The 27,620-nt window shown below is 41.1% G+C and overlaps 1 protein-coding gene across 2 annotated transcripts in view; it reads right to left on the bottom strand.

Annotated features, from left to right (window-relative positions):
• Nucleotides 1-14,942: 14,942 nt before the first annotated feature.
• Nucleotides 14,943-27,620, bottom strand: part of LOC137850629 (cadherin-6) — a 104,231-nt gene continuing 91,553 nt past the window's right edge. For both annotated transcript variants that reach the window (XM_068670870.1, XM_068670869.1), the window contains 4 exons: nt 25,874-25,995; nt 24,927-25,044; nt 24,588-24,839; nt 14,943-20,728 (listed from right to left, as the gene is read on the bottom strand). In XM_068670870.1, the coding sequence (XP_068526971.1) occupies nt 20,238-20,728; nt 24,588-24,839; nt 24,927-25,044; nt 25,874-25,995 (983 nt within the window). In that variant the 3' untranslated portion in view covers nt 14,943-20,237. The remainder of the gene's footprint in view (nt 20,729-24,587; nt 24,840-24,926; nt 25,045-25,873; nt 25,996-27,620) is intronic.

Raw genomic sequence — 27,620 nt, 5'->3', positions numbered from 1 at the left:
AAATGAGAACAAAACCTGAGTCTGTCGAGCCCCAGCTGAGCCTCATTCTCTCTTCATACCATGTAACTATTTATTTACAGCATTTAGCTTTAGAGGTGGGAGTTGCTTTATTTCTGCATTAATGTAGACATTTTGAATTTCATGCACAGCAGACTAGAATGTGGTTTTACATAATCTCTTTCAAATTGAAAGCTCATGGAAATAATTAAAAAAGCGATGCATGGAAAAGAAAACACAACCAGTTGGTGCTGCGTGTTAAGCCTCCCTCCGCAGCCGCTGTGTTTGTCTTTGCTGCCTTTGATGTACACCTCCTGCTGCAGCAGCTCGGCCTCGTAGCTCTGGGGTCTACCCTTCAGTCTTTGTGACAGGCCATGGGACAAGTGACACTCGGCTAGAACAAAACCCATTTGAGCTTAGCGTGGCTCTGTGCAAGTGTTTCAAGCACAGTCACAAGAGAAAATAAGTGTGTAAAGAGCTGCACACTTATTTATGCATAGTACTTTGCTGAAGAGTGGCAAAGCAATTTCTTTGTCTCCTCGAAAAGATGTTTCTGAGGATTGTTTGCCTTCCAGTGATGGCCACAGAGAGACAGAAGGAGCCATGGGTTAATGTCACTCAGTGTCCCTTCTTCCCAGCCTCATGCTGAATGCAGCCTGTGCTCACTCTGGCTGGGTGGTTTGCGGCCTCCAGCCTCAGTGGTAGTAATGGGAGGTGGAGGTGGGGACAAGACTGCTCGCCCCCCTACTTGCACACGCGTGCAGAAGTGTGGAGTTGATGTATGCACTTAATTGGACAAGCGTGTGCATATGTGTGCACGTATGAAGAAGTCTGGGCCTGTGCAAGAGTGGGAGTGAAGGAGGCCCAGAGAGAGGGCTGCATGGCTCCTTCACCTCCTAGGCAGATCTGTCATTTCTGGCTATAGGATTGGTTTTGTTTATTTTATTTAACGATACTGACCTTTGTGTTGAATAGGTTGGCCTGTTGCAAAGCTAGGATTTGTGGCCTTTTGGGACTTCCACTGTTTGGAAGACTGTGGGTATTTTTTACTGCATCAGGTCCAAAGAGAAAGACTTCTGATGACCCAGCTGCCCTTATAACTCATTTGCCCTTTACCTTTTGACAGACAAAGTGACTTCAGATTTAGTCATATGTTAGAGACTGTCTAAATTTGAAGAATGTCCTGGAAATAAAAGGTATTTTATAACAAAGGGAAATTGAGAGCATTTTTGAAAATTTCTACTTAATTGCATGCACTTAACAACAATCTTGGGGGGATACTAATTTTAAAATTTTAATGTGAGTTTTAGAAAGGGCTTATCTTGAAAAGTAGAAGAAATATTTTGACTATATTGGAGGGTGCATTGCCTCAAACTGTACCTTCTTCCACAAGAGAGGAGATATTATGCCAGTGTTACTTTGGCTCTGAAAGAGCACTCAATTTCTCTCTTACAGTATAAGAAATTGTCCCCAAACCTTACTCGATTCTGGGACACTCAGTCCAATTGTACAGTCTGTTTTAACTAAATGGATGGGTACAGAAGGGTGTTTACAGGAGATGTTTTGCAGGACATCTCCAAATATGTGGTTTTTAGACCCCAGACTTGCAGTGGCCCTGATTCTGCAATGCTTACACCTATGATTAATTTTAAACATGCAATTGTCTGCGTTGAGCTGAGCAGGTCAGTTGGGAATTGGGACTCATGTTTCAAGTTGCATTCGTCAGTGGCAAGATCTTTGCAAGCTTCATGTGTGCTTGCAGCCCTCTGTTGTCTGCAGTGGGAATGTGATGGTGGTCATAATCTGGAGACACAGAGGTTTCGCAGGTGGCCCTGTATCTGAATTAATATTTCTGTAAATACACAAGCCCAAAATCCTCTCCTATTTGCTTCCCCTTAACTCTATGGGTTCTGCTGGGTGGAAAGGATGGAGGGGAGGGGAGGAAAAAAAAGGGGGAGGAAGGGGGATTTTAGTACTTTTTATGGAAAGTTAAAAACCCTCTTTCCGACTTCACACAGGAAAGGGACCTGCTGAGTAAGAAAGTGCTAATTTCACATAGTTGTTTTTGCAGTAGAGCTACGCTAAGTACCAAGCCTGAGAGCATAGTCACATTAATGAAAAATAGGTTATGATAAATTATTCAGGTAGATGAAATTACTTTGGATTCAGAAGTTGAAACTTTCAGGCCAGATCCTTTTCTGGTATAAAATGATTCAGTTTCTTCACTTTCAGGGAAACAATGAGAACTTACATCATTTAGCCGAGAGTCTGACTCCATAGTATTAACTATGATTGGCAGCATAAGCAATCATTTAAAACTCCGTGGCACATATTTCATCTACTATGGGTGACAGCCATAAGGTGAATCTTTTAAATTCTGACATGGCATAGCCTTTCTTTCGAGATCTGTGGTGTGATTTTAAAGCAGGTGAGATAAAAGCCATGCCTCTCCAAAGGCACCTTCTCTCTGATGTTAAGGGAAACAATGTAAGAATATGCCCACTAAATAAATCATCAGGGACTTTCAGAATAGATCACATCCTTCTGTCTTAAAACTTGTAATACAACTCGAGGTGTTCACCTGAAGTCAGCTTCTTTTGTTCAGCAATTTTTCTGCACAAGGAGGCATGTGTAGAGAAGGCAAGTCTGGAGGAGACATCCCATCAGATGTTCTGTGGAGAGAGAGAGAGAAAAGTTCCTCTCTTGACTTCTGGCATGGCTCTTTCAGAAGTTAAATCCTCATTGATTCCTCTCACTTCTCCGAGGAGGAAGGGATAGTGGGGAAAAGACTGAGGGCTGTTATTTTGCTGGAGGTGAATACCAGCAGCCTGTGAGTGTACCTGGCTCTGCAGAGCAGCCTTTGTATTTTAAGTGCCTGAGCCATCATAGTTCTGTGGAGGAAATGTGCTAATCTGGCTTCTGTTGCTCAGGGATGCGTTTTTAGTGACCTTTGTCTTCAGTTTGTGTGCACTTGAAGGCACAGAACAGCGGAGGTAAGCACAGGCTGGCACAACTGGCTTTCAAGGACTGTGGCTGAAGTTAGAACTTGTGGCAAGCTGCAGCTATAGAAGAAGCAGGAGCCCCAAACCCGAGGGCTCCTGGCAAGTTCATCTGCAGCGCTAAACTCCAAGGCTGAAATACAACCTACCATGTAGTAGACACCGAGTCCTACTGCTTGCTGTAATAAGTGGAGAGGGACGGCAACACCTCCAGACTGGTTCATAGCTTAGGTGGGATGATTCCCTCACAAGATGCGCTGTCCTCACTTGTCTGCAAACTGAAGGGCGACAGCTCATTTATCTCGGTGATTAGTCCAGTGCCCATGGTCAGAGGAGCTGAATCTGGGCTTTAAGCACGTGGCATATTGCTGCAGCTAAGACAAAAGTTGAGGCATCATGGCACAGCCACCTTAACACTTTGCATAAGTCATTGCTGTGGGGAGGATGCTCCGTTATCCCCAGATGACATCATAAATGGTATGTGACTAATTAGCGAGAAGTTAATGAGACAGCATTCACAGAGGTTACATCCCAAGGTCTGGCTGAGGCCATGGAAAATGTGGGAGAGGGGTAAAAACTGCAATTTGCATTGTTTTGCTAGCACTGGCATGGATGGATATTAATTAAGCCCAGCAAGGGCAAGTTTAGAATGGCAAAACAAGGAGCAAAATGTTAAAGGACTATGAACTTTGCCCTCCCTTTCTCTCCCCTGTGCCTTCCATCGGTGTCCCTGGGCTGGCTCGAGCTCCTTGCTGCTCCACCAACATTTCTTTGCCTCCATGGCTGTGCTGTGGCTCCATCCAGCTTTCCCTACCTTATGGCCCCCTCCGTGCTGAGAAACTTGGGTTCAAGTGTTGTTTTCCAGAAAAATCTGAAGGACTACTGGAACACCACAAAAGTCCTTTTGGAGTAGGTCACCAAGGTTATGTAGGCACCCGAGTCCTTTTTAACTGCATGTCAATTGCCCATCTGCAAAAGCAGAAAAGAACACTTCTTGGCCATACAATGTTGGAAGTGTAAGTCTGTTTTCGGTTTCTGAGTGCTCGCATACAAAGGCATTGAGCGCTGTGAGGACTGAAGACAGACTGTTGAATTACAGTGCAGTTGGTGATGGCAGAAGTGGAAGCTATTGTACTGACTGTGTTAAAGGATCCAAATGGCAAATTTATGTTCTGGGTTACTTAAACTTGAATAGAAGTATAAGGCCTCATTCTAAACTCATCTGAGTTGATAGGATCCTTCCCTTGACTTTAATAAGTGTCTGTACTCAGCTGAAAGTTGAACCTTGAAATGAAACCTTGGCATGTGAGTAACTGAGACTTTAAAAGCATGAATTTACAGTTTGTCAAAATATCAAGGAGACAGTGCTGATGAAACAACACCTATTCTGTGTACTAAATCATAATGTACTTATTGAAACACAGATGTCTCTTGAAAGAAAATACCTATTGAAAACCACCCCCGTGTTGAACAAGGGTCATCCATTTGCGCAGCTTTTACCGGTGGCCACTTACATCTGAACAGCTACGGGCTCTCTTTGCAACATGACGATTTGAAATGCTTGGGGCAAATGCAGCTGAAGGAACATACAGCCGAATTAGTGCTCACTGCAAAAGAGGCATCTGTTTATATGTCCGTATATACTGATTGAAGGAACCGGATGGAGAGAGGAGAAAATGATGAGCTGAGCTGAGGAGATGCTGTGACTGAGGTATAACTGATGAAAAGTCAAATAAGATCCAAAAAAAAAAAAAAGCACTGATGTCAGCTGTCACAAAAGAAAGAACTTACGAACAAGCAGGTGTAATGGGAAAGTAGGTATGTTGCAAGTAACAGAAGTTGAGCACTATGCCAATCTGAAGTCAATCAGATGATTGAGGGGAAAACTCACAGAGTGCCAGGGAGGAAGACTCTTTTTTGCTTCCTCTCAAAGCTTAAATTTTACAGATCTGTTCTCTCCAATTTTTTTCTTCTTTGTCTAGTGTTCTTAAATCTGGGCATTAATTACATCTCAGCTATCTCTGAATTTATTTCACTAGCCTAATTACTCTTAGATTTTTGCTCATGTTTAGCCTAAACTTCTCCTTCCTTTGCTTGTGGCCATTACTTCTTTATCTGTTATCTTCTGAGACTTGGTGTTATTTCCTTCCTTCATTTACATTGTTACCTTGAAGATATTTACAGGCTATGTTCATTTTCCTCCCGAGGTTTCACTTCTCCCCCTGTACTGCTCTCTTCGGTTCCTTTATTTTTTCCTCTCTTTCCCTCATTTGTATGCTCACCGTCTTTTCTATCACCAGTACAGCTCAGTACCTTAACTAATTTTACATGTGATCTTCTTTCCCGTGTTTGACTAATAGTAAGGAGCAGAACTCACCTTAAAATGGTTTGGGGGCAGGGGATGTCATAAAAATACTACATAATATTGCCAGTTTTCTCACATTGTTTTGTGCTTTTATTATACATCAGCAGCAAACATCTTGTATTACTAAACTAGCTGCTGCAGTGGTGCAAAAACCCATAGCAAAACCAAAACTAAAACCTTCATTTTTTCAAGGAGGACATTATATTCCCATTGCTTGGATTCATTACTGGTGCACAGTTATTTGCAAGCAGCCTGGACTTGGATGGAGCCTGTGTAGCTTGTGGTCTGTGTCTGTCCCTGGTGTGTGCATTTGAACAAGCAGGTAGCAAATGTGTGCTCTACAACTAATGTACAAGAATGGCACTCAGGATGCGTTTTCTGCTTCGGATGCTTTTCCTTTCCTTTTTCCTGCCAAGGGTCAGGCCGGGTTTCCAGCTCTATTTAAGCACATTGACCTGCGTGTAGAGGTCTAGTGGGATTTTCAGGAGTGACTGCTAGGCTGGCTGAGTTTCTAATGCTTACATTTTTGATCTTACCTTCCAACTTTGAATTCCTTTTGACATCTGCAACCTGGCTGTGGTAGGTTTTCTAGGCAGAAGCTGCCCTTTTCTCCATGCAGTACTGGGAACAGCAGAGCCCTGCTCTTCCCAGCTCCTCCTCTACACCAGGCTGCAAACAGCAGCAAAACAAGACTGAAGCAACACCAGGGTGCCATACAGGGTGAATTTAATGCAAAGTAAAAGGAGCCAAGCCAAACAGACACAATGCAATCAGCTCATCTGATGATGAGGGAGTGAAGAACTGACAAGCAGAAACACCTTGCTAATTGATCCAAGGTGAGGCATTGTGTTTCTGTTCCTTGCAAGCAGTCTGATAAAAAAAAAAAAAAAATATCCCTAAATAGGATGGAGGAATAGAAAGTGCGAGAATATACTTTTTCTTGCAGCCTTTGGCCTCATATTTGTTACCACTTATAAAAATTGTCTAATAGAGGGGCAGCCACAATATGAGAGTGTGCCTGTGCTGGCAATACAGTGCTGCAGTGCCAGGGAAGGGGAACCTCGAAGATGCCAGGAAAAACAATGGGAATCACAACCGACAAACTGAAGGTGATGCCGCTCCTGAGCCCTGGCTGCTGTCATCCAGAGGGTTTGGTTTCAATGTTGTGAGAAACCTTAGGCGATCTCACACAAAGCGAGTGAGAAAATGACAGCCCTGTGATGATGCAGCCGGTTTTCCTGATCAGCGTGATTGTAGGAGAGCGCTGTACTTAGTTATATTGATTTGTCTCTGAGAGCTCTTTCTGCCACATAAATCTCATCGAAAATCTTTAAAGATCTTGCCCCAGAAGGCCACTGTGTTTTCTTTCTCAGTAAAGAGAAGCAGAGCCAGGAATTCATTTCTCCAAGTTTCAACTAGAACGGCCCATTTTTGAGGCAGGTCTGAATGCATCCCTGCTTTACGTTCTGAAACATGTAAAAAGAGCACTGCACTTTATGATTAACTTTCGCATCTGAGCAGTGCCACAAAGAGCTGTATCTATCTCCTCTCCCTTTCTTTCTCACTTCAAGGGACTCAAATAAAGAAAATCACCTTTCTTGTACACGGGGGAATTTGGAGGAGCGTTGTGCTTTTTTGTAGCTCAAGCGTTAAGTACAATAGGCACCACATTATAAAGATACTATTTGTGCCAGTCTTGTTAAAAAGCCTGATAGTGTTTCCCTGATGAATTTTTTCAACTAGGGTAACTAAAATGATTTGAAAAATAAATATCTGAAATTAAAGCATCAGGTCTTTCAACTCAGCCAGAGATAAGGAACCACAAAATACAAATTCATAGTAATTCTCCATACAACTCTCAACAAGTCTGAGTCATAAACTGTGTCTTTATGCCTGGCAGACTCATTTGTTCTAGTATATATAAAAGCAAGTAGGAGAAAACAGAGGGAGCCTGACCCTTTTTTTTTTTTTTTTCCCCAAGACAAAAATACCCTTTTGAAAAAATGAATTATTACATCAAATCAACCTGTAGCATGGAAAGAAACTGTTTGTCTGAACACTTTCATGTGTGTGATTTTTGACTGTCTGTGGACAGAACAGCTTGTACTCTGGGGCTTTAAATATATCACTAACACTAAATGTTTAGTAACATTTTATCTTTTTCCCTTTTGATAGCCTTGTAAATTATTCCTTGGCTTGTTGTGCCGCTCTGCACTGATGCAGCTGTCTGTCTGCACACTGTAATAGAAGACTGGGGACTGCATTTCCTTTTTTTTTTTTTTCCTAAACAAACAAACTCCAATGCATGCCAAATTGTTATTTATTCGCTTAAATTGTGAAGCTCAGGGTGATTTAAATATAGTTACTGCATAGCAAAGAAAGCTACCTCTATAAAATCAGGACATGGCAAACATCTGATTAGACAAGCATCCTCAGACAGGTGCAGAACCATTGACAACAAAGGAGAGTATTGCATTAATCCAGAATGTAACAAGAAATTTAACAAACTCACATTTTGTCACTTATTGCAGGGGGGCACACTGGTACATTTGTACAGAGCCAATTCAAGGAAGCAAGCACTGTAGCAATCCTTCCAAATGCAGCGAGTATGTGGATAGGGCATTAATTGTGTTAATGAACCCTGTCCTAGAGTATGTTCACATGTTGATGAGTTTACTCGTCAAAGCTTCTTTGCACAAGTATGCTTATTCTGACTTTATTGTAAATGACTTGAAGTTGTTACAGTAAATAGAGGAGAAATCTAATGCAGTAAAGCAGCAGGGTTTTGAGGACTAGAACTGACAATGCCTAACACCACATGTGATAATTTTGTCGTGAGTGTGAACCCTCATACCTGCAGCATATCAGAACTTATTCTGATATACCCAGCTCCAGCTATTTGCCCTGCACAACGTTATCATACCTTTTGGTGTGGAGTGAGTGAAGAATGACTCAAAGAGATGATGGAAAATACAGATAATGTTATTGAAAAGGATTGTTCTGGTCTTCACAAGTGCAGAATTGTGTTTTCAAATAACAGCTCAGTCTGGCTACAGTTTGGATCCTTGTCCTGCTGCTGAAGAAAATAAGGTACCCATCTTGCCCAGATTTATGCATATTTTTCATTTATGTACCTGGTCTAGCGTCTTTGGTTTCAATGAACTGGCAGATGGAAAAAACATCGAACTAAGTATATATATAAAGTCAGTTTCTGAGCCCCCATCAGGTTCTAGAAATGAATTCATGTTTTTTGGAGCAGTCTTTGGATTTCTGAGTTCCCCTTGCTCAGCTCTTGTGTGCTTGTGATATTAATGGTTCAGGGTTATGGATGTAAACGTGCCCAGTAACCCTGTATGACAGTCCAAGTTATAATTGCATCAGGAACGACGTTTCTCCAGTCTACCACTCTGTTCTTCCTTTGCCATGGTACTACAGGTGGAGGGATGGGAAGATAATTTTAGCTGGCTGCTGATTTGATTATTAAAAAGGCTTCTTAAAGCTACTTTCTGCTCTATCCTTTCAGTGCTGTGCTTAACACCTGGTACCTGGCGGGTGCCCAGACCTAAGGGCAGCAGTGAAGCGCGAGCAGCCCATTTACACTGAGAGGGGTGACCCAGAGCCTGGGCTTTGTGCCTGGCAGGGTTTCAAAACACAAGACAGAGCAGGATAAGGCTGTGCCATCATTCACATTACAGCTCTATATGTACAGGGTTAGTATATAGCACACATGTTTATGAATGTATGCAGGCTGTGCAGAGGATAAAAGAAAGGAGATGCCAGAAGATGAGCTGAATGAAATGTAAGTCTGCCGTTCAGCTTTGGTCCAGTTAGTCTAGAGGCTGGGCATACAGGAGGAGCAGCCAGAGCTGGCACAAGATAAGGACCACCAGACGCACCAGGGATGTGACCTTTCTGCGGAGAGGGACTGGGAGAGAGCAGGGAAACAGCTGGCATACAGTGAGGTTGTTTGTTTTATTTTATTTTATTTTATTTTATTTTATTTTATTTTATTTTATTTTATTTTATTTTATTTTACTTTTATTGTGCAAGGTAACTGTTTCTGAGTAATGAGAAGAAATGCTGAAATCTCAACAGAATATTTTGTATGTTATGTTCCTTCTGCCGGAAATCTTTCTTCATGCGTGGTTCTTTTATTTCATGGCCCTCTGGAGCAATATCCACAGTCTGAGTCCCTTTGCCCTCTGCTGCAGCTCCTCCTGGCCATCACACAGTTAAGGCGTGTTGCCTTCCAGGAGTCCTGTCTCACTCCTGCCAGAATCAATGATAAAATTCTGACTGCAGAAGCGATTGAGCCCATGGGCCAGATGGGTATTTGTTATCAGAACATTCGAAAGGCTCTTACTGCAATAAAGAGCTATATGAAGTATCTGCTCTAAAGAAAAGTACCAATCTCTTGTCTCCAGGGCATTCGTAATCAATATTATATTACAGGTTGATTAAATACCAAGATATTAGAACGGTGAATCTCCAAGTTTAGTTTTGACTTTTCTCTGTTACTCAAAAACAACTGTAAAAATTGTTTAGAGAAATGTTGACAATACCGGAGAACAACAGAATCAAAACAGCATTGTAGCTGCTGTGTCTGAATGTGTAAGCTTGGCTAGGGGGAAATGCTCATCACTGGATCCGTGCCTGGCAGATGCTGTAGGTGTAGAGTATTACAGCTTTGTGGGCTAAATATTTTGCCCATTTATCCTGTGATCTGTGCAAGTGGGATGATTTCTGTGTATAGCTTCTTAGGCTGGAATCCAGCATGTATAAAAGGTGGGTGCCTCTCAAAAAGCTGGTGGCAGTCACAGGAAGCCAAATAGGAAGGTGAAAATCTGCAGTTTTTACGAATCTGTGGCAAAGTGTGTGTCTGGTACTGGAAGCTGAAGCTTTGATGCATTGACGCTGTGATGAAAAATGGGTAAGCAGGAGACCCAGGGCCATGTGAGGAGGCATGACTACACCAACCATCATCTGGAGCTGTAACACTTGGCTTCTCCTTCTTGCCACAGGACTCTCTTTATTTCTTCAGGCTTTCCATGTTTGATAATAGGTATTAGGTTCATGTCCATCAAATGGGAGTGATAAAGGCTGGGAGTGGAGTGAGGAGGAGGTGGAGAGAGCCTGGCTCCAGCCTCAAACTGTACAGAGGCAGGGACAGCAAAATGCCCAGCGTTATCAAAGCAAAGTTACATTTAGCTCAGCGTTTTGTTTCTAAGAGGAACCCTTTGGTATGTGGAGGGAAAAAGCATATGGAATGAGTGACGGTGAAGTGCTCGCCCTCTGTGAGTCACCAGCATGCAGACCTTTAAGAATGCTAAATAAGAAATTGAGCTGGATAGTCAAACCCCACTTTCTCCTCCTGCTTCTCCAGCTTCCAAGCACCCCACTCTTTCCCTTACCAGAGCTGTTTTATTCAGTCCCTTTCTCAGTGTCTTGTTACCAAAGTTAGCATTTGTTCTTTGGGGGTGTTTCTGGTTGTATTATATTTTATTAAAGGAGGTTTGAGAGTTTGTTTGTTCTAATAAGCTGGAGCTGTAATTGGGAAATGGGTTAAGCTTGCTTCCAATTAAGATAATTGACGTGAAAAACCCAATTGCGTCCTGAGAGAGAGAAAGAAATAAGTTCCCCAGCTGAGTTGTGGAAGAGAACAGCTTTGTCTAACAATGTAGGTAGAAGCAGATGTTTAGAAAAACGTGTAAAAGCAATCAGGAGGGGATTTATTCATTTGTTTATTAATTAAGATGCATGCATGAGCAGACAGCCAGCAAAGTTCTGAGTGAAGAAAGGCAAAGTTCTAGCAGGGGGTAGAGAGAAGCTCAATATGGGTGATTATTGGCTTTTTGTACAGGAAGAACCACCCCACTGGGGGGGAGGATTCAGGTTGATGTGTCCCCTTGCATACAACTTTCCTATCTGTGTTCCCCTGGTCCTAGTAAATCTCTTCTCTTTTGCTCAAATGAAGTGAGATGCATGATGAGGTCCCATAAGGCCAAAAGTAGATCCACAGCTAGTGTACAGGGGTCTGCGCACTCAGTGCTTAGGCATGGCTTAAAAAATGCATGATGAGTACTAGGGCAATTCTGAGATTGACAGGGAGTGGCTGGGGACTTCTGATGGTGCTGGATTTTGCTTTCTGATTTGGTGGGAATAAGCAAAGGCTGACTGGGCAGAGAGAGGCTGAGAATCTGTTAGTTGGTATGGTCAGTCTGGAGAAAAGGGAATGCAGAGGATGGGTGTTTGCTAGACAGCCATCTGTGCTTAAAATGGGACAATATTCCAGTGTTGGTAAGAAAGAGGGAAGGTTTTAAAGGTTTTTTTTTTTTTTTTTTCTCTCCCGTGCCCTATGGTCTGTATCTTATCCTACAAAGTTGGATTTTATTTACAGTGTCAAATGTAACATCATCTGGTATTAAAATTGGAGGGAAAAACACTGATTTCACTTGGCTGCTCATGTAAATGATCGTTACTGCAATTCCTATGTAAGGATTAAAGCCTTAGTGAAACATATTGCTCTCTTCTTGGGTTTCTTGTTTGAGCTGCCCTTGAAATTCAGCAATGACTGGTAAAACTTTTTTAAGACACTGTAGCCATTAATGGCTCACCTACGTAACTTGTCTCTGTGATGACTTTGATAGGATTAATGAATGATGAACTTTCAGCATGTTTGTGGTTTGTGTGTTGCTTGTGGCAGGGTGGAAAGAGGCGTTTTACATAGATAAAACTGGTAAATGACCGTCTGCGAACCAGATATGCTTTCTAGCTGAATTACCAGCCTCTAGCTGACTTTCCTGTGATTGAGCTGTTCTCTAATACAGTAAATCAAACAAGGAATGGTTCCAATTCCTCTTTCCCATAAAGAAAAGTGGTAGGGTCCATCTGCTCTGATGCTGGCACTCAGCCCTCTGTGTATGTGGAGGTCTGCAGAGCCTGGACCACTGCTCAAGCAGTGGGCAACCAGGATTCCTCCTCCTCCTCTTCCTGCTGCTGCTGCTAACATCTTCATTTAAAAGATGGAGCACTCAATCTGATGTTTTCTGAAATCTTGTAGGGCTGCTCTAACACCAAAAGTAACATTGGTAGCCTCTCTGTGCTGGCTCCCTCAAGTGTGTGACCTTACTGCAAGGTCTGGGGGGAAGGAGATGGGTGCAGGGCTTAGTTTCTGTGATTTGCTGTTTGGATAATGAAACAAAAATAAATGAAAACTTCTAGTTAATATGTAGACCTCTGTATTTATCACTTTATGGTCTATTATTGAGTGTCCAACAAAACTGTTTCTGAGCTAATCATACAGAAGACCTTCTTGAGGTCCACCAAGGATTGCAGGTGGATGTTTAGGTTAACTCCTTTAACCAGTTACAGAAGGTCCTCAGTTCATTCATAAACTACAGGTAGATCTCAGTGTTATACTACTTGCTCTTTTTGGTTAGTAATGCTTTTGGTGAAGTACTGCTTTGCTGTAACTTTTCCCAGTCTGTTCTTTGTCCTTCCATTTAGGAAGGATTTTAAATATGATCAAATTTCTGGAGATGTAGACAGATCTTTTATTTAGGAAATGTTAAAATGAATCATTTTCTCTGGAGGTTGTTCTGCTTATGTAAAAAGATATTGAAAATGACATTTGGACTCTTCTCAAGTGAACCAAGACTTAGTCTTTTTTTTTTTTTTGTACCTCATGCAATGAAAGGCAAATAACTGAACAGTGCCACTGTAGATTCTATGATCTTTATATCCTTCAGGGATGGTATTCCACATGCTTTACTTAGGCAAAGCTCCTGCTGACTTCTAAGGAAGCCAGAGCTAGTCAAAATGTGGCTTGTTTTCATAGATTAATATCCTCTTGATAGTAAGCATGACTAATGAATGCTTTCTGAAATTATATCACTCTTTTGGGATGCCTCACTGACCACAGGCTACCGATCCTACTGCTTTTACAGAATGTTGCAAGCCAGACACTTACAAATGGTGTTTTAAAGACTGAGCCAGTTTACCTCTGTACTTCAAAGTGATTGCAGAATCTTTTTGAAGGCTTAGTGTTACAATTGCTTTGTAAATACAAACCATATCTTGAGAGAAATAGGAAAAAAAAAAAGCAAGTTAGAAAAAAAAAACAATTTATTAAGTAGCATCATATAAATAACTTGTTACAAAAATCAATTTGCAAAAAGGCAAATTCACTCTGTCTGTGAGAAATTGTTGTTCAAATTGGTTTCTCATTAAATCCTTAAATTTCATTTCCCCCTGCTCCCCACCCCCAAAAAAGAAGCCAGTACAGTGAACAAGAAATATAAGGGAGAGAGTGCACACTTGCCATCTGACCATAACAAATTGCCCACCCATGCTGCAGAAGAGATGATCATTCCAGCATGGATCCCTTTGTAATAGAGGGAAGCTTCTAGGTGTAAATCTCGAAAAATGTTGTCACCTGCAAATGTTCCTCAGTGGTAAGCAGATCCATCCGATGCTCAGGCTTCCCCTACTCAAGGGGACACATCATGAGAGACGGTGTAGCTGGAGCATACCAGCAAGTAAATCTTCCCAGGTGGTGGCACTAGTTTCAATTTATGCTTGGAAGTATTTTTAATTAAAAAAGATCAATACCGAAAAGCATTTATTTTAAGGGTTTAAAAATCACAAATCGCAATAGGAGTTTGCCAGATTGATTTAGCTCAGTAACACAGTTAAGATGCACATAGCATTTATTATAAGGCCTTTTTTTTTTTAAGTTTAATTTTCAAAGCAATGAAAGTAATCACAGAATGAAAACAGTACAGTGTTTCTGAAGAGTTTTCATATGTCAAAATCCAGAACAGCTTTGTGTTTGCAGTGTTGTTTCTTTGTTGTGTTCACCTGAATGCTTAATAATACTATACATTTGTTTCCTTAATAAACACTAAAGTAATAGATTGTAGAAAACTAAAAGCTTATAGAAAGTGTCTCCAAGTATATTTACATAAATAGTGCAGTCTCATAGGAAAGGTCAAAAGCCCATGGGAGTGGAAAGGATTTCTCTATGTGCTGGACTTGCATCATCTTTGTCAAATTAAATTTGCAGAAGGAAAAATTTGGAGTTTGCAGCTCCTTTTTTTCCTTTTTTCCTTTTTTTTTTTTTTTTTTTTTTTTGAGAGAGAGAGAAGACATGCAGAAAACAAAATAAGAGCAGCTTCTGTAAAAGCTCCTTTGAAATCTAGTAACTCTATGTATAATATGACAGCTTTGTGGCTTTTAAGTGCCGTGGGCCTGCCTTGCACGTGACTGATTACCTCCCCCTGTCTCCCACTCCCTGCAATTCATTTTCCATTCTTCTGCCTGAAAATCCTGGGTCTCTGACTCTTGAACTCCCTGCAACCCTAGACATGGCTTTTGGATACCGTTCAGGGAAGTGTTTAGTGTGTGACCAGTGCAGGCATGGGCTGAAAAGTATAATATTGCAAAATGATGGGCAGGATCAAGATTGTCTCAGCTGTGCCTAAATAAAAGTGCTGAGAGGACAGGCTGGTGTTAAATCATGGAGTTGGCTGCTGTGTTTTTCCCCTTCTTCTGGAGCATGAAGCTGTAGATATTAAATATACTTTTGTTCCTTTTTTTTTTTTTTTTTCTTAAATAAAGAATCAACCTCTAAGAAAACAAGTCTTTCTGAAGGCTAAATTGAAAATAATAAATGTCGTGGCTCTGACATTGACATTTACTGGGGAAGGCTGCTGTTTCACAGGTCTAGAGGGGCTGGAAAAATACCCTGCCTTTCACAACTTACAAAATAGTTCATACTTGTCAGAAATAGCATAATGGCTGTTAATTTGTCAGCTCTCATTTGACAAGGGAGCTCAGACTGCAGTGTTAATTGAAACACAAATGGGCAGGGGATGGCAGCATCCAGTTGGGACGGTGGCCTTGTAAAACACTTCAGTACTGCTTATAGCCAAATGAAACATGGAGAGATTTGAAACAGATGGTGGCAGGAAGAGGTAACATGATGGTGTCTGCAGAGAGTTACCTGCTCAGAATCACTGTCCATAATTCACTGAAAACACTGCAGGAGGCCATCAAGATATATCTGATGCAGAAATTTAGCACATTTAATAATCAAGAGATAAGGACTTTCTTAACTAGAAATTTGCATGGAAATGGCCTTGATTTAATTTACTTGGTCTGAAAAAGATGATGTCTGTCTTCCCATCCACGCCAGTCTCCCTCTGGCTGTTGTAGGCAGTCTGGAAGTGTAGAAGTGACTGTGCACTGTTGTCCCTGTTCAACACAGTTAAGTCTGACTTTGAAACATGCCTAGCTCCCAATGTTCCCTTTATTATTTCCCTTCGTTTTATGCATACTGTACATGTGCACACACATTCCCAAAGGCATTTCTCCCTGTTCCACTTCTTTATGACCACTGTATTTCTGTAGGACTAGAAATATTCAGTTAATGGTTTTTGTTAGCTTATTTCGTGACAGAGAAAGGAAAATGGTGTGCCTTGTAATGCGGCCTGTTAATTCCAAAACTGGAGCATTTGAAAGTTGCCTCTCCCATTCATGTTTAACAACTATGAAATACCTTTCCATAGAATGAACCTGACAGCTAACAATATAAACAATCATCAGAAAAATATATCTGTTTCTTAGGACAAATTTAGAAAATATTGTTGTTGTTACATGTAGAGTGTTTCTCTTCTACTTGGGATCTTTCCCAGACATTTTTTTACAAGCAATAGCTGAAACATAGATAACTTGTTCTTGTGGGAGATTTTTTTTTTTCCTTATGATTAGATAGTGTATCCATCCATATCAGGTCTGGGAACATATTCCAGCCCTGTGGTACTGCCAGTCGAGCCGTCTGGAAAATCCCAAATTCCTTTGTTCAGAGCTCACTGCAAGATTTTGCCTTAGCTCTCTTCCAAGGGCCGGTCTGCATGGGGAGGTGTCCTGGCACAATCGTGTCGGCACCGTCTGCAGGCACGCTGGTTTGCTGCATCTCCACATACTGGTGCTGCTGTGGGATAGAGGGATTCTTAACCTGAAACATTCATTCTTCTGGAATAAAAATCCCTTTTCTGGAATAAAGTGGCTGATTTGGGAGTTGGGATGGAATACGCTGTGTTAGAAATGCTATTCTATTTCAAGTGTGGAGATGTTATTGTTCTGCAATAGCAAGGCTGGAAACGTCTCCCTTGTAAACAGGTCCCTGTGAATTCCTCGGTATCTTTTAATAGCTCCCCTATTGTTAGATCAGACGCATTTCCAAATTAAAAGCCAACTGCGTTGCTCATCTCTGCCTGGCTTAGCTAAATTTACTAGTAATGTTTCTTCTCTTCAAATAGGTGTGGTTGTAAGAACAGCAGGCTTAAAACAGCCTTGAAACCCACTTTATAGCCCCTAATCTAACACTTTCTTATCTATAAATGACAATTCTAGCGATGTGTGAAAGCATTGTTAAATACTAATTCTATCATCTAGCACGCTGGCATGCAACAAGGTGCAAAGAAATACTACTGCGAATTTTTGTATCCACTGCAATATGGCACTTTCAATATTTAATATGCAGTACTGATTTTATAAATTGCACTTTGTGGTACTGCCAAGCAAGAAGAAAAGACAGAATTGAATTCTTCTTGCTGTGAGAGGGATGCTAAGTCTGTCTAATTTGCAAGAAAAAATGGACCTTAAAACCTAGATGCATAATAAAGAATTTGAATGGAGTTTGCCTTGAGTTTTCCTAGGAGAATCCATTTGCTATTCAGGCACCATATTTGTGGTGACACTGTATAATTTTATATATAATATATTTACACAACAGGCACAAGAAGCCACTCTGTTATCTACTGTGTCACACAGTGGACAAGATAGAACCAGCTTTCAATAAAAAATAATAAAAATAATAATAAAAAATAATAATAATAAAAAAAAGGACAGAAAAAAAAAAATAAACTTGAGCTTGAACTGCCACTAACAATCACTAAATTCGACAAAGTCACCATACAAAGGTAGGGAAGTAGTTACAAGGAGGTGAGCAGTCCTCCTGTTGTGGAAGTAATGGGCGCTGCCTGGCGGGGTGCCTGCTCCTGTCAGGGCTGTGGCCGGGTTGCCTCCAGCCAAGTGGCCACAGTTCCCTCTCCCCTGTGAGCCGGGGAGGTTTTGTGGGGCTGAATATGCTCGGGCAACCCCTGGCCTGCAAGGTTTGGCAGCCACCTCTGCTGTGGCTTGCTGGCCTGAGGTGTGGGGACGATTGGCCTGATCGCTCTCGGCATCCAGCTCTGCCCTGAGTTTTTGAGGCAATTTGCTGCAGGTAGACCTCACAAAAAGGGCGAGGAGCCCCTGAAGGGTACGCTGTCTCAGCGTACGCTGTCTCCAGGGATTGAGCGTAGCCCCAAGCAAGGAGCCTTTGTGAGCACCTCCTTTTCCTCCCGTGTGTCTGAAAGCCACTGAGAAACCAGGCGGCCTGCTCCTGTGCCAGGGCTGGGGTTGAGGCAGGTTGCCTCCTGGATACACTGATTTCTAGGAGGCTACAAAGGGATAGGCTTTCAAAGATTATCATCTTAAATTGCAGAGAGGCCCTGAGGAGAACAAGAGAAGGGTCTGGCTGTGTCACTGCTGCCGTGCAGGCTCAGCCCTGCTATGCAGTGGAGTTGGGCACCTGACCCCTGAGAGGCCTCCACCAGCGGCACTGGGGATCAGCGCTCCCTGAAATTCTGGCCTCCTCTGCTCTGAAAACCCATCTGAGCTGCAGCACTGGGCACCTGTAAACCATTAGCTGCCTTGCCCTGAGCCTGCGAGCGTGTGGTGCTCCCCACTACAAAGGCATCCTTCCCAGTGCTGCGGGACACCGCAAATCCTGCATTTATGTCGTCGTGCTTATATGTGTCTCATGCTCTGGAATCTTACTGCTCTCTTTATTTAACTCTCTGGGAGTAATGAATTCCAGGGATTAATTTTTAATCCCTTTTAATTTTCTGTTTATTAACTTTTTTCCCTTGTCTCTTCATGTTTTAAAGTAAATTGGAGCCGTTGTTTAGTTTTCAAACTGATTCACGAAAAATTCGAGGGGAGAGGAGGAAGGAAATAGATCCATGCCTGTAATTCTAGTATTAAATACAGTTTCAAAATAAAATACATTAGATTAGTTATTTATGAGGTATATTAAAAATAAAAATTCTTCTTTCCTTGGCACAGTGCCATAGGCCATATCCCTACTTTGGGTCCAAGAGGTGCTCCTAGCTCCTGGAACTGGGTATGTCCCATGACTGCCCCTTAGAGTTTTCTCCAACTAGCCTCTAGATCACTGGATTTGAAGAGTAGCCACTGTATAGGTTTGACAACCAACAGAAAGAGTGAGTGGTGCGTAAGTCGTACGTAAAGAAAATTGTTCTGGCCTGAGACTATGGCATCTTCCCTGCCCCCATCCTTGGACAAAAATTACTTCGCTTGGCAAAGAAGATAAGCACACCCATGGAAAGACGTGATTAAACTGTCACCTTTTGGTGATGTCTTTAACAACCCTGGCTGAGTTGTTTATGAAAAAAAAAAAAAAAAAAAAAAAAAGTTATACACCCTGCTTTTCAGGCCATTAGAATGATAATTGATTTTCACTTATTTTTGCACTAAAGGCTTGAATCTGAAATGGGGCTGGGGCGAAGGGAGCCAAAAAAGCATGAGAAATTACTTCCTCTGGCAGAATACCAGCATTGTCCATCTGTAAAGTATTTTCCAAATGACTTATCTAATTCTTGCAACATCCTGATGAGGTAGGCATTATTTCCCCACTTTACAGATAGCAAAACTGGGCAGAGAATCAGTCAGAAGACACCCTGGCAGGGGAGTTTAGGACATAAAAGCACTCCTTCCTCCTTTACACTTGCTTCTTTTGACTCAATGGGTGGCAGTCACCTTGAGGTTACAGCTGCCCTCCTGCACGTGGGAACAGGCAGAAGTAGATGGATATGAAAAGCCTGACTCCTACCTCCCCAGCACAGTGGCCTTCACCACTGAACTGCGGTGCAGGTGGAAACTAGCACAAGTACAAAGAAAAGCACAGCTACGTTCTGCTCCTTCCTCTAAATTGTGGTTCAATCTGGAGTTGGATTAGATGACTTGTTCCATATCACAAGGCAAGTCTGGGTCAGAACTGGGAAACCACTTAAGAACTGGATTGGGGTTACTGACCACACACACATGCACGCACATCTCTCCAGCAATGCTAGGTCAGAAGAATATATACATAGCAGTCAATGAACTATATATATGTGTGTTTCTATGATTCAGTGCATTGGGGGCAATGGCAAGTTCTGAAAAAAACACTTGGATTTAAATGACCATTAGGCCTCACTACCCTCCTCATGAGTAAAATGCATTTGTTTTTTTCTCAGCTGACTCTACTTGTATAATAAACCTTCATTCCATCACCACTACTTTTGACTATAATACATAGGTTAAACTAGGGTACCTCATTACATTGGGATGTGCAATACACAATCGACAGAGCAGTCGTCTGAGCTGAATAATCTGAATACAAGTAAAAAGAGCAAGTGAGCTTAAACAGTAATATACTCCAATTTACAATATAAGCAGAACAAGTAAAAATATTGCTCCCCATCTGATCTTTTTTTTTCCCCTCCACTACTGCTGTGCCTGTAAGGTTGGCTTAGTAAACCGGATGCACTAAAAAATAAGAAGTTTGCCTCTTGGAAGCTCATAAAATGATATTAGAAAAAGTTTTCTGACAGCTGATCCACACAGACTGCAGTCATTAGACAACTGGAACCGGTTGGATAGAGAACCCTTTCACAGAGCTGTGGAGAAATAGAAAGAAATAGCCACTTCACATATCTCAATGCTGTTTCCGAAAATGAGGGAGGAAAAAAAAAAAAAAAGGCAACATATTAAGAGTCTTTGTCACTGTCCATCGTGCCATACATATCTGCTAGCTTTTTAAACCGTGGCCCCCAGTCACTGAGGTAATCATAGTCCTGATCTCCGTCCGTGGTCACCGACTCCAAGGAGCTGAGGGACTCTGCCACAGAACCATTACCTTCATATGCGTAGGTTGCTAACGAGTCATACGGGGGGGCTGCTGGATCTGTATCGTTTTCCTTTAACCTTTGGTTAATGAAATCTCTGACATCCGTGTTATCTCGCGCTGTCGCAGTCCGCCGTGGCATAAAAAGCGTTTCTGGCACAATGTCTCTGCGCAGTTTATTATCGTCTATGGCTTCGGGATTCCTCAGCGTGCCGATATCGAATGCCTGGGTGTCTTCCTCTCCACCACCTTCATCATTATAACTGACAATGTTGTCTCTGATGTCTTCTTTGGAAATAATCAAAGGCTCTTTTTTCCGCTGCCGTCTCAGTGCTGCAAACAGCACCACTGTAACTAGAAACAAACCAACAGGGGGAGAGGAAGGGAAAAGTTAATCCCCAACTCCATTAAAACCCAGGCGAAATGCTGCACCAGTGCTTACATTTCAAGTTTTTCTAAGATGTTTAGCAAAACTGCAGACGTACACATCCAACTTTTAGACTGTGTTCTGTCTGTGAGTACTGTGAGAGATGAGGTGGCATGGGTGGGTACGAGATGAAAGGAGATGTCAAGCTTGCAAGAAGTGTCTTGCAAGCTTGCAAGGAGTGTCTTTCTGTCAGGCATGTTTTTACCAGAGTCAAACAGCAACTTCATTGCTTGGGGAACAGAATTAGTTTCAGGAGAGCTGGGAAGGGAGAAACACCTTCCCCAAACAACCAACCTGCAGTGTTATGTATCTTGGACCTCTGGGATGAAATGAAACCTGTGCTGTGGACAATGCTAGTATCTACTGGGCTATGATAAAAGGTTAGCAAAGCTGCTCTTCAAGATCAGTAAATCTTTCCTCCTCTGGAAACGTTTGGAATATGGAGTCTCAGCCAGCAGAAAGTCCAAGCTGTATTAACTTTCCTGGCATGCTTTTACAATGGATGCCACATTAAAAAGTCTATAGCTTGCCTTAAAAATTACATAGCTTAAATCTTAAAGCCTGCCAACATACAGCAATGGTTTTGTTTAATCTGACAGGGATGAGATTTCTCAAACAGATATTTTATGCCTTTCATTCTAGTTTGTGTAAATATATACATTTAAATTACAGAGAGGGCAGGAATTCTATCCAAGCCCCTGATTTAAACTTAAGTATTTTTACTCAAAGATGATCCATGGTACTGTTGGAGAATTGTGCTATGTTCAATGTTTTATTTCCTTTTGAAGCTAATTTCAAATTTCTTAGCTGGATTCTGTCTTAAAATGGTAAATGACTGAATATTTACAAATGAACAGCAGCAACAAGCAGGGATGTATTACTACTATCACTGTTGCTTTGGTAGTCTGAGGTCCACAGTGCCCAGTTTTCAGCTCTGCTGTGCAAACTCTGAGAAAAAAAAGACAAATCTTGCTCTTTATAGTTCTTTCAGAGCAAAGCAAAGCAAATCAGAAAATGCCTGAACTCATTGATATGAGACGATAAGGTGGATCAAAGTTATCTTTCATGTCAGCTGTATTTCTAAAACTGTATTTCTAAAATGGTATGAGTCAAAGCACAGTAACTTTAAGACTTTTTTTTTTTCTTTTTTTTTTTCCTGCCTGCAGTCCCTTCCTTGTTTGTAACTCTGTTAAGGGCAATACTAAGGACTAAGGATATCCCCAAACCAAAATTTGACTCCATAGAAACTTAGTTTCACCTCACAGACAAAAAGCTGGCTGTTGCCCCCCCCCCCCCCCCCCCCCTTTTTTTTAAAAAATGTGTTAGTTCGTTTTTTGTTTGTTTGTTTTCATTTATTTATTTAATTCTCTTCCCTGGAGAATTGCTTAGATCTACATGCTCTCTGCAGGTGTCCTCAAGCATGCTGTGAAAGTGCCTCATACTCTTTCTCTATGTTGACTGTAGAGGGATCCTGAGATTATAAGGTAAAATAGTCTAATTCTTACTATGTCTTTACCACAGGAATTGTCTGTTGTATAATACGAGTCAAAAGGAAATAAGTAATGTGGTGAAACTGGAAGAATGAGGAAGACTGGTTCAGATGGTGAAAGCCTCAGACTCTCACCCCAGTGATGACGATTTACTTATGGGGTCATGTAAATGCCCTAACTTGAGCGATGCTTCTTTGTGCTGCTGTGCAGTAAGGGAGAAGCCTTGTCTTTAAGAGCATAAAGCTGTGACCCTACGCAGGAAAATGGGTCTGTGTGAGAGAACAGGGATAGCTGGGGAAAATTTTGGAGAACTTGAAAAATACGGTCAATTTTGAATGGGATCCTGTAATAGTGAGGGGCAGAATTATCTGAGAAAGCATAGGATTGATAGCTTTTATGCGGAAGGGTTTCTAAAGTATCTCATTAGCAAAAAAAAAAAAAAAAAAAAAAAAAAAGGTGTTACACAGAATATGCTAGGCAAATAGAACTTGAAGGGAAAAAAAAGGAAAAAAAAAAAAAAAAAAGATGTTATACGTTAAAGTACATCACCTTTATTTGCATGTCAGTTTTTAGCAATATCTGAGGCTTCCTGATAAGCTGCTAGGCTTACTCAATCTGAAAATAAACCCAGCACTTTACAGGCACTTTTTGTTGCTGCTAAACTTTAAATTGTGGTGCAGGTCTGCCCAGAGTATTGTTTTTCTCTCAGTAGTGGTTGCACATGCAAACCCTGCAACCAGCCTGAAAATAGAAAATTATATAGCTGAGTTAATTGAAAATCTGCTTATGGTGCATGGTGGCGTGAGCAGTAATTGACATAAAGTGCTGCTTAGCACACAGAATCAATTATTTTCGATTGACATAAAACAGGAAATCGTTTAATGTCAGATTGATATTAATGAGTACAGTTGTATTAACTAGTGCAAGACTATCTGCAGCACTAGATTTCTTTTTCTGGAAAGGAACTTGATGCAAAGTGAGCTCTATCCTTAGAGGCAATGATATAACGTTTTGAAAAATAAATTTAATGACAAATTAAGAGCACGATTGTTATTGTGGGAATCTGTTCTGAAGAGGTGATAGTGCTTATTTGAGCAAGCCATGACTAGGTTGTTAAAGCTTGAGTGTCAAAACACAGTCTTTGGCTTATCACTGGAGAGGGAAGTCATTTGTTAATAGTAACTAATGATCAGGGTGATTCTGCAGTGGTGATAAGCATGTCTGAGCAAGATACAAGCATGGCAGAAACAAGTGAAATCACTGAGGAAACATTTTCTCCCCTGCTTGTCCCTACTGCTACAAAATTGGTCTGACTCCCTTCTTTCCTGGCCAGATGCTATTGGTGACTAATAAAGTCTTCCTGAGGACTGACTGTGGTGTGTTGGACAGTTCTCCACAGACTAACAGGTTATGGCTAATGGCTGTTGGATAGATCTTCTCCGTTTGCTGAACAAGAGGGATGGAAGTTGCCTAAGAGGAATGTGAGAGATGTTGCAAACTGTCCTTATTTTTTAAATAAAAAAAAAATAAATAATAAAATAAAATAAAAAGGTGACCGCCTGTAAGTGCTGTGGCCAGATATCTGCACATCCTCGAGATGTGAGGGAGTGCCTTAGTAGCCACCCTATTTCAGCGTCCTTTTCCAGAAGACCAGAAAGACTGAGTGTGACTCGTTTCCCCTTATGTTAGACAGGGGAACTTAATTGGTTAAAACCAAGCTATCTCGCCTCTTTCTATGGTCAACAGTAAGAGTCATATTCACCCTGCAGAGGGGAATTAGTCTCGTCCTCCTCAGATACCAGTAAGGGGATGGGATGGATGGCTTTCTAGAGGTGCCTGTCTCTTTCCCTTGAGCAGAGGGTAGAGCTCAGCTGCCTCATTTTGATTGGACATGTCTAGCTTTTAGACAGGGAAGATTAGGTAGGATGTATTCTGTACACACTACAGAATATATCACACATATCCAGCATCCCTCAAAGGACAAAATACAATAATAAAAATGCAGGATAACACACAAATGCCTCTGCTTTGCTCTTGCCCTAGCCTTGGTATAACCACTTGCAGCAATGCAAAATAAGTCCCTGTCATCTGTGACACCGATTGCTTTGATCTGGCAGGCTTACCCTCTTCCCCCTTGTGCCATTTCTTTTGAGGTGAGCCTTTTGAATTTCTTGTTTGTTCTGAAAGTGTTAAGAAGAGAAACTCATTTTTTGTTTGTTTGTTTGATTGATTGTTTTGTGAAATGCTCAAACCCAATCCAACTGTGAAAGCAACAGAATGCCACTGAACCACTTACCAAGTAATATAATGATACAGAGAAGAATGGCAATAAGAGCCCCAGTGCTAAGACCGGTAGGATGAATCAAGGCTTCTGCATTACAGGACAGCATTTTTCCTCGATGGTCACAAGCACATACTCGAATAGTCACTGTTTCAGTGCTGCTCTGGATAGGGTAGTCATTGTCTGATATTACCACTGGCAAGAGGTAGGTACTCATTTCATGCCGGCTGTACCTGGTTTTTCGGGTGAAAATCCCTGCTGTGTTATCTGGAAACACAAAACACACATTTTATACTCATCTGAAGACTGAAAGCAAGGGTGAGATAATAAAGAAAGGTCTTCCTAGAAATTCACCTCTGTTGTCCTGGAGTGTAAAGTTTGAGCTGCTGGCTGCCTCAGGAGCTAAGGAGAATGAAAACTGGTGTCCACTGTAAGAGTCATCTTTATCAACAGCACTTAATGTTTGTATCAGCTGAAACAATAAGAACAAAATTATCTTTGAAGTCAGTGGACCTTACACTTATTTATCTACTGTAGGATTGTAAAGTGATATAATCGGTTGTGTTTTTTTTTTTTTTTTTTCTGTTTGTTTGTTTTACTTGTTTTGTTTTGTTTTCCTGCTTTAAGGCAGCTGATGTTGCCATGTTGACCTTAACAAAAGTGATCCATGTGCTACTGATGCTGTTTCAGATCACCAGGCTATTGTATCCCATACCGTTAGCCAGTAACATAACGAATCTGAAAGCTGGCAGGGAAATTGCATTGACATAGAGAGCAGGTTTGGGTTGATGCCACTCCAGCTGGGTAGGAAATCTTTGCATGTGACAGGCAACAGAAATGACAGGTGAGACAGTCCAAGCTGGCTACGTGTTCATCTAACCAAATCCCCCATCACAGGAACTGTTTGGCTGACTCTTTCAAATTATTTGCTACTTTGAACCATTTAGTAATGGGACTGGTAGAGTGAGAGTTATCTGGCAGAAAATAATTATCTCAGAGACAGGACCTGTAACAGTTTTTGAAGGAGACAGTGGAGGTGCCTGAATATAACAGAGAATCACAGAGGGAAAATGAATCAGAGATAACAAGGCACAGTACGGAAAACAGGTGTAAAACACAGTGTCACATTAGCTGCAAGAATACTAAGCGTAATCAGGTACTGTGCAGCCACTGTTTAGTTTAATTTTGCAAAACTGACAGTTTGATGCAATGCAAAGTGTATCTCCTGATGAGGTGATGCAAGAGTAGTAGAAAAACTCAATTCATTTGGAATATTTTCTTAGTACAAGCACGCAACACACCTGTTCTGCCTTTGCATTTTCACAGACGAAGGTCTCATAAAACATAGCAAACTCTGGAGCATTGTCATTTACATCCAAAACCTTAATGAACACTGGGACACGGCTGCTTTGTTTTGGGTTGTCTGAAATGATAAAACCAGAAAGAACAGAGATTTTATTTAGCCTAGCTACTGACCCAGTGCAGGAGAAGAAAAGGACAGACTTGGGGCCTCATTGCCTTAATTCTTTTCTCATTCATTATATTCTCCTGATTCCTGTGGAATGAATTATGGGGTGAATTCGACAAAATCATGCTCTATCACCACACTGATTCTGTGTAAGCTATACAGTTAAGATTGGATAGGATTTTAAGGTTTGCAAATTCCTTTTTTGAACATTCCAAGTATGATTATGAATGTATGTTTCATATATATATACACACATACAAACCTAATAATGGAAATAAATTAAATCCGTGTATTAGCCTAACTGATACAGTTTGGTGGTAACAAATTTCCCAGAACTTACTCCCTTCCTTATCTCTGAAACGGTAAGACTGAACAGTCATGAAATATGAGCTTGTGTTTTTGTTCCCTCTCCATGCATAATAGAGAATATTCCCTCCCGTGCAATCTCCCACCAAAGTTCCTTAAGCTACCATCACTACTCTTATTATAAATAAATAACTGCTGTTGTGATCACAGGTATTTTCTAACCTGCTGTGGATTGATTTGGCTAATATTCTAGAGTTGATATTAGAATGTATCAGCTGAAGAACACCAGCACTATGTAAAATCTGCAGGTATCTATATGTAAACTTTTCTTTTACCTTTAAGAACTAGATAGGATCAGGAGATTGAAACTGGCAAGGATATATCTGACCGTAAAATACTGATAAAAGTATTGTTAACTTCACATACGAAAATGAAAACATTTGGAAATACAGCACATTGTATAGACCATTCCTCTTCCTGTTGGACTACAGAGGAGAGAGGTTTTTGTCAAAAAAATAGTCAAAATAAGGAAAGAAAGGCAATGGGCAGCAACCTTGCCTGGGAGGTGTGAAAGAGCAAATAGGCATGATTCTGAAGCAAAGGGACACTTTGCAGTGACCGGCGGCTCCTAAAAGCTGTAAGACCTGCCAACAAGCCAATTGGTCATCACCAATCAAGAGGAAAACAAGAGATTTTTTTCCAGGAATTTACATCAATGTCCTTTGTCCTCCACATCACGCAAATATGATCCAAACCAGCTCGCCTAGACATAACATACCCGCCTTAGTGGCTGTGGGAGTGCAAGAGTGAAATCGGAGGGAATGAGTAGGACTGAAATGAGTTTTGTTTAAAATAAATACCTAGCCCCTTCCTTTCATGAGGACTTGCACTGCATTTTTCTACATTCATTTCCAAGCCTTGTAAATATAGTTTATTAAAACATTTTAACATATTATCCAAGTGAAAAAATAGTGGAATAAAGTACAGATCTGTGAGTCCACATGCTTCTACAAACATTCATTATAGTAGCTTGTTGAGTTAAGCCTTAATAAAAGCCCTATTACTGTATTTATCAAACTTTTATAAATTTGAAAATGCCTTCTCCAAAATTGGCGCTGTATATTTGTATTACAGAGCTCAGTCATTTGGACAAAATACTGCACTTTAAAGCTCCACAGGCCCATTGAAGTTAATATGATTCCATTAGGCATAAAACACTTTCTAATATAAACCATTGGGCTAAATTCATTCAATGTATAAAATATCAGTTTATG

Source organism: Anas acuta, chromosome 2, assembly GCF_963932015.1.
Source record: "Anas acuta chromosome 2, bAnaAcu1.1, whole genome shotgun sequence".
In the NCBI taxonomy this organism is placed as follows: domain Eukaryota; kingdom Metazoa; phylum Chordata; class Aves; order Anseriformes; family Anatidae; genus Anas; species Anas acuta.
This window is presented reverse-complemented; position numbering and strand designations above follow the sequence as displayed.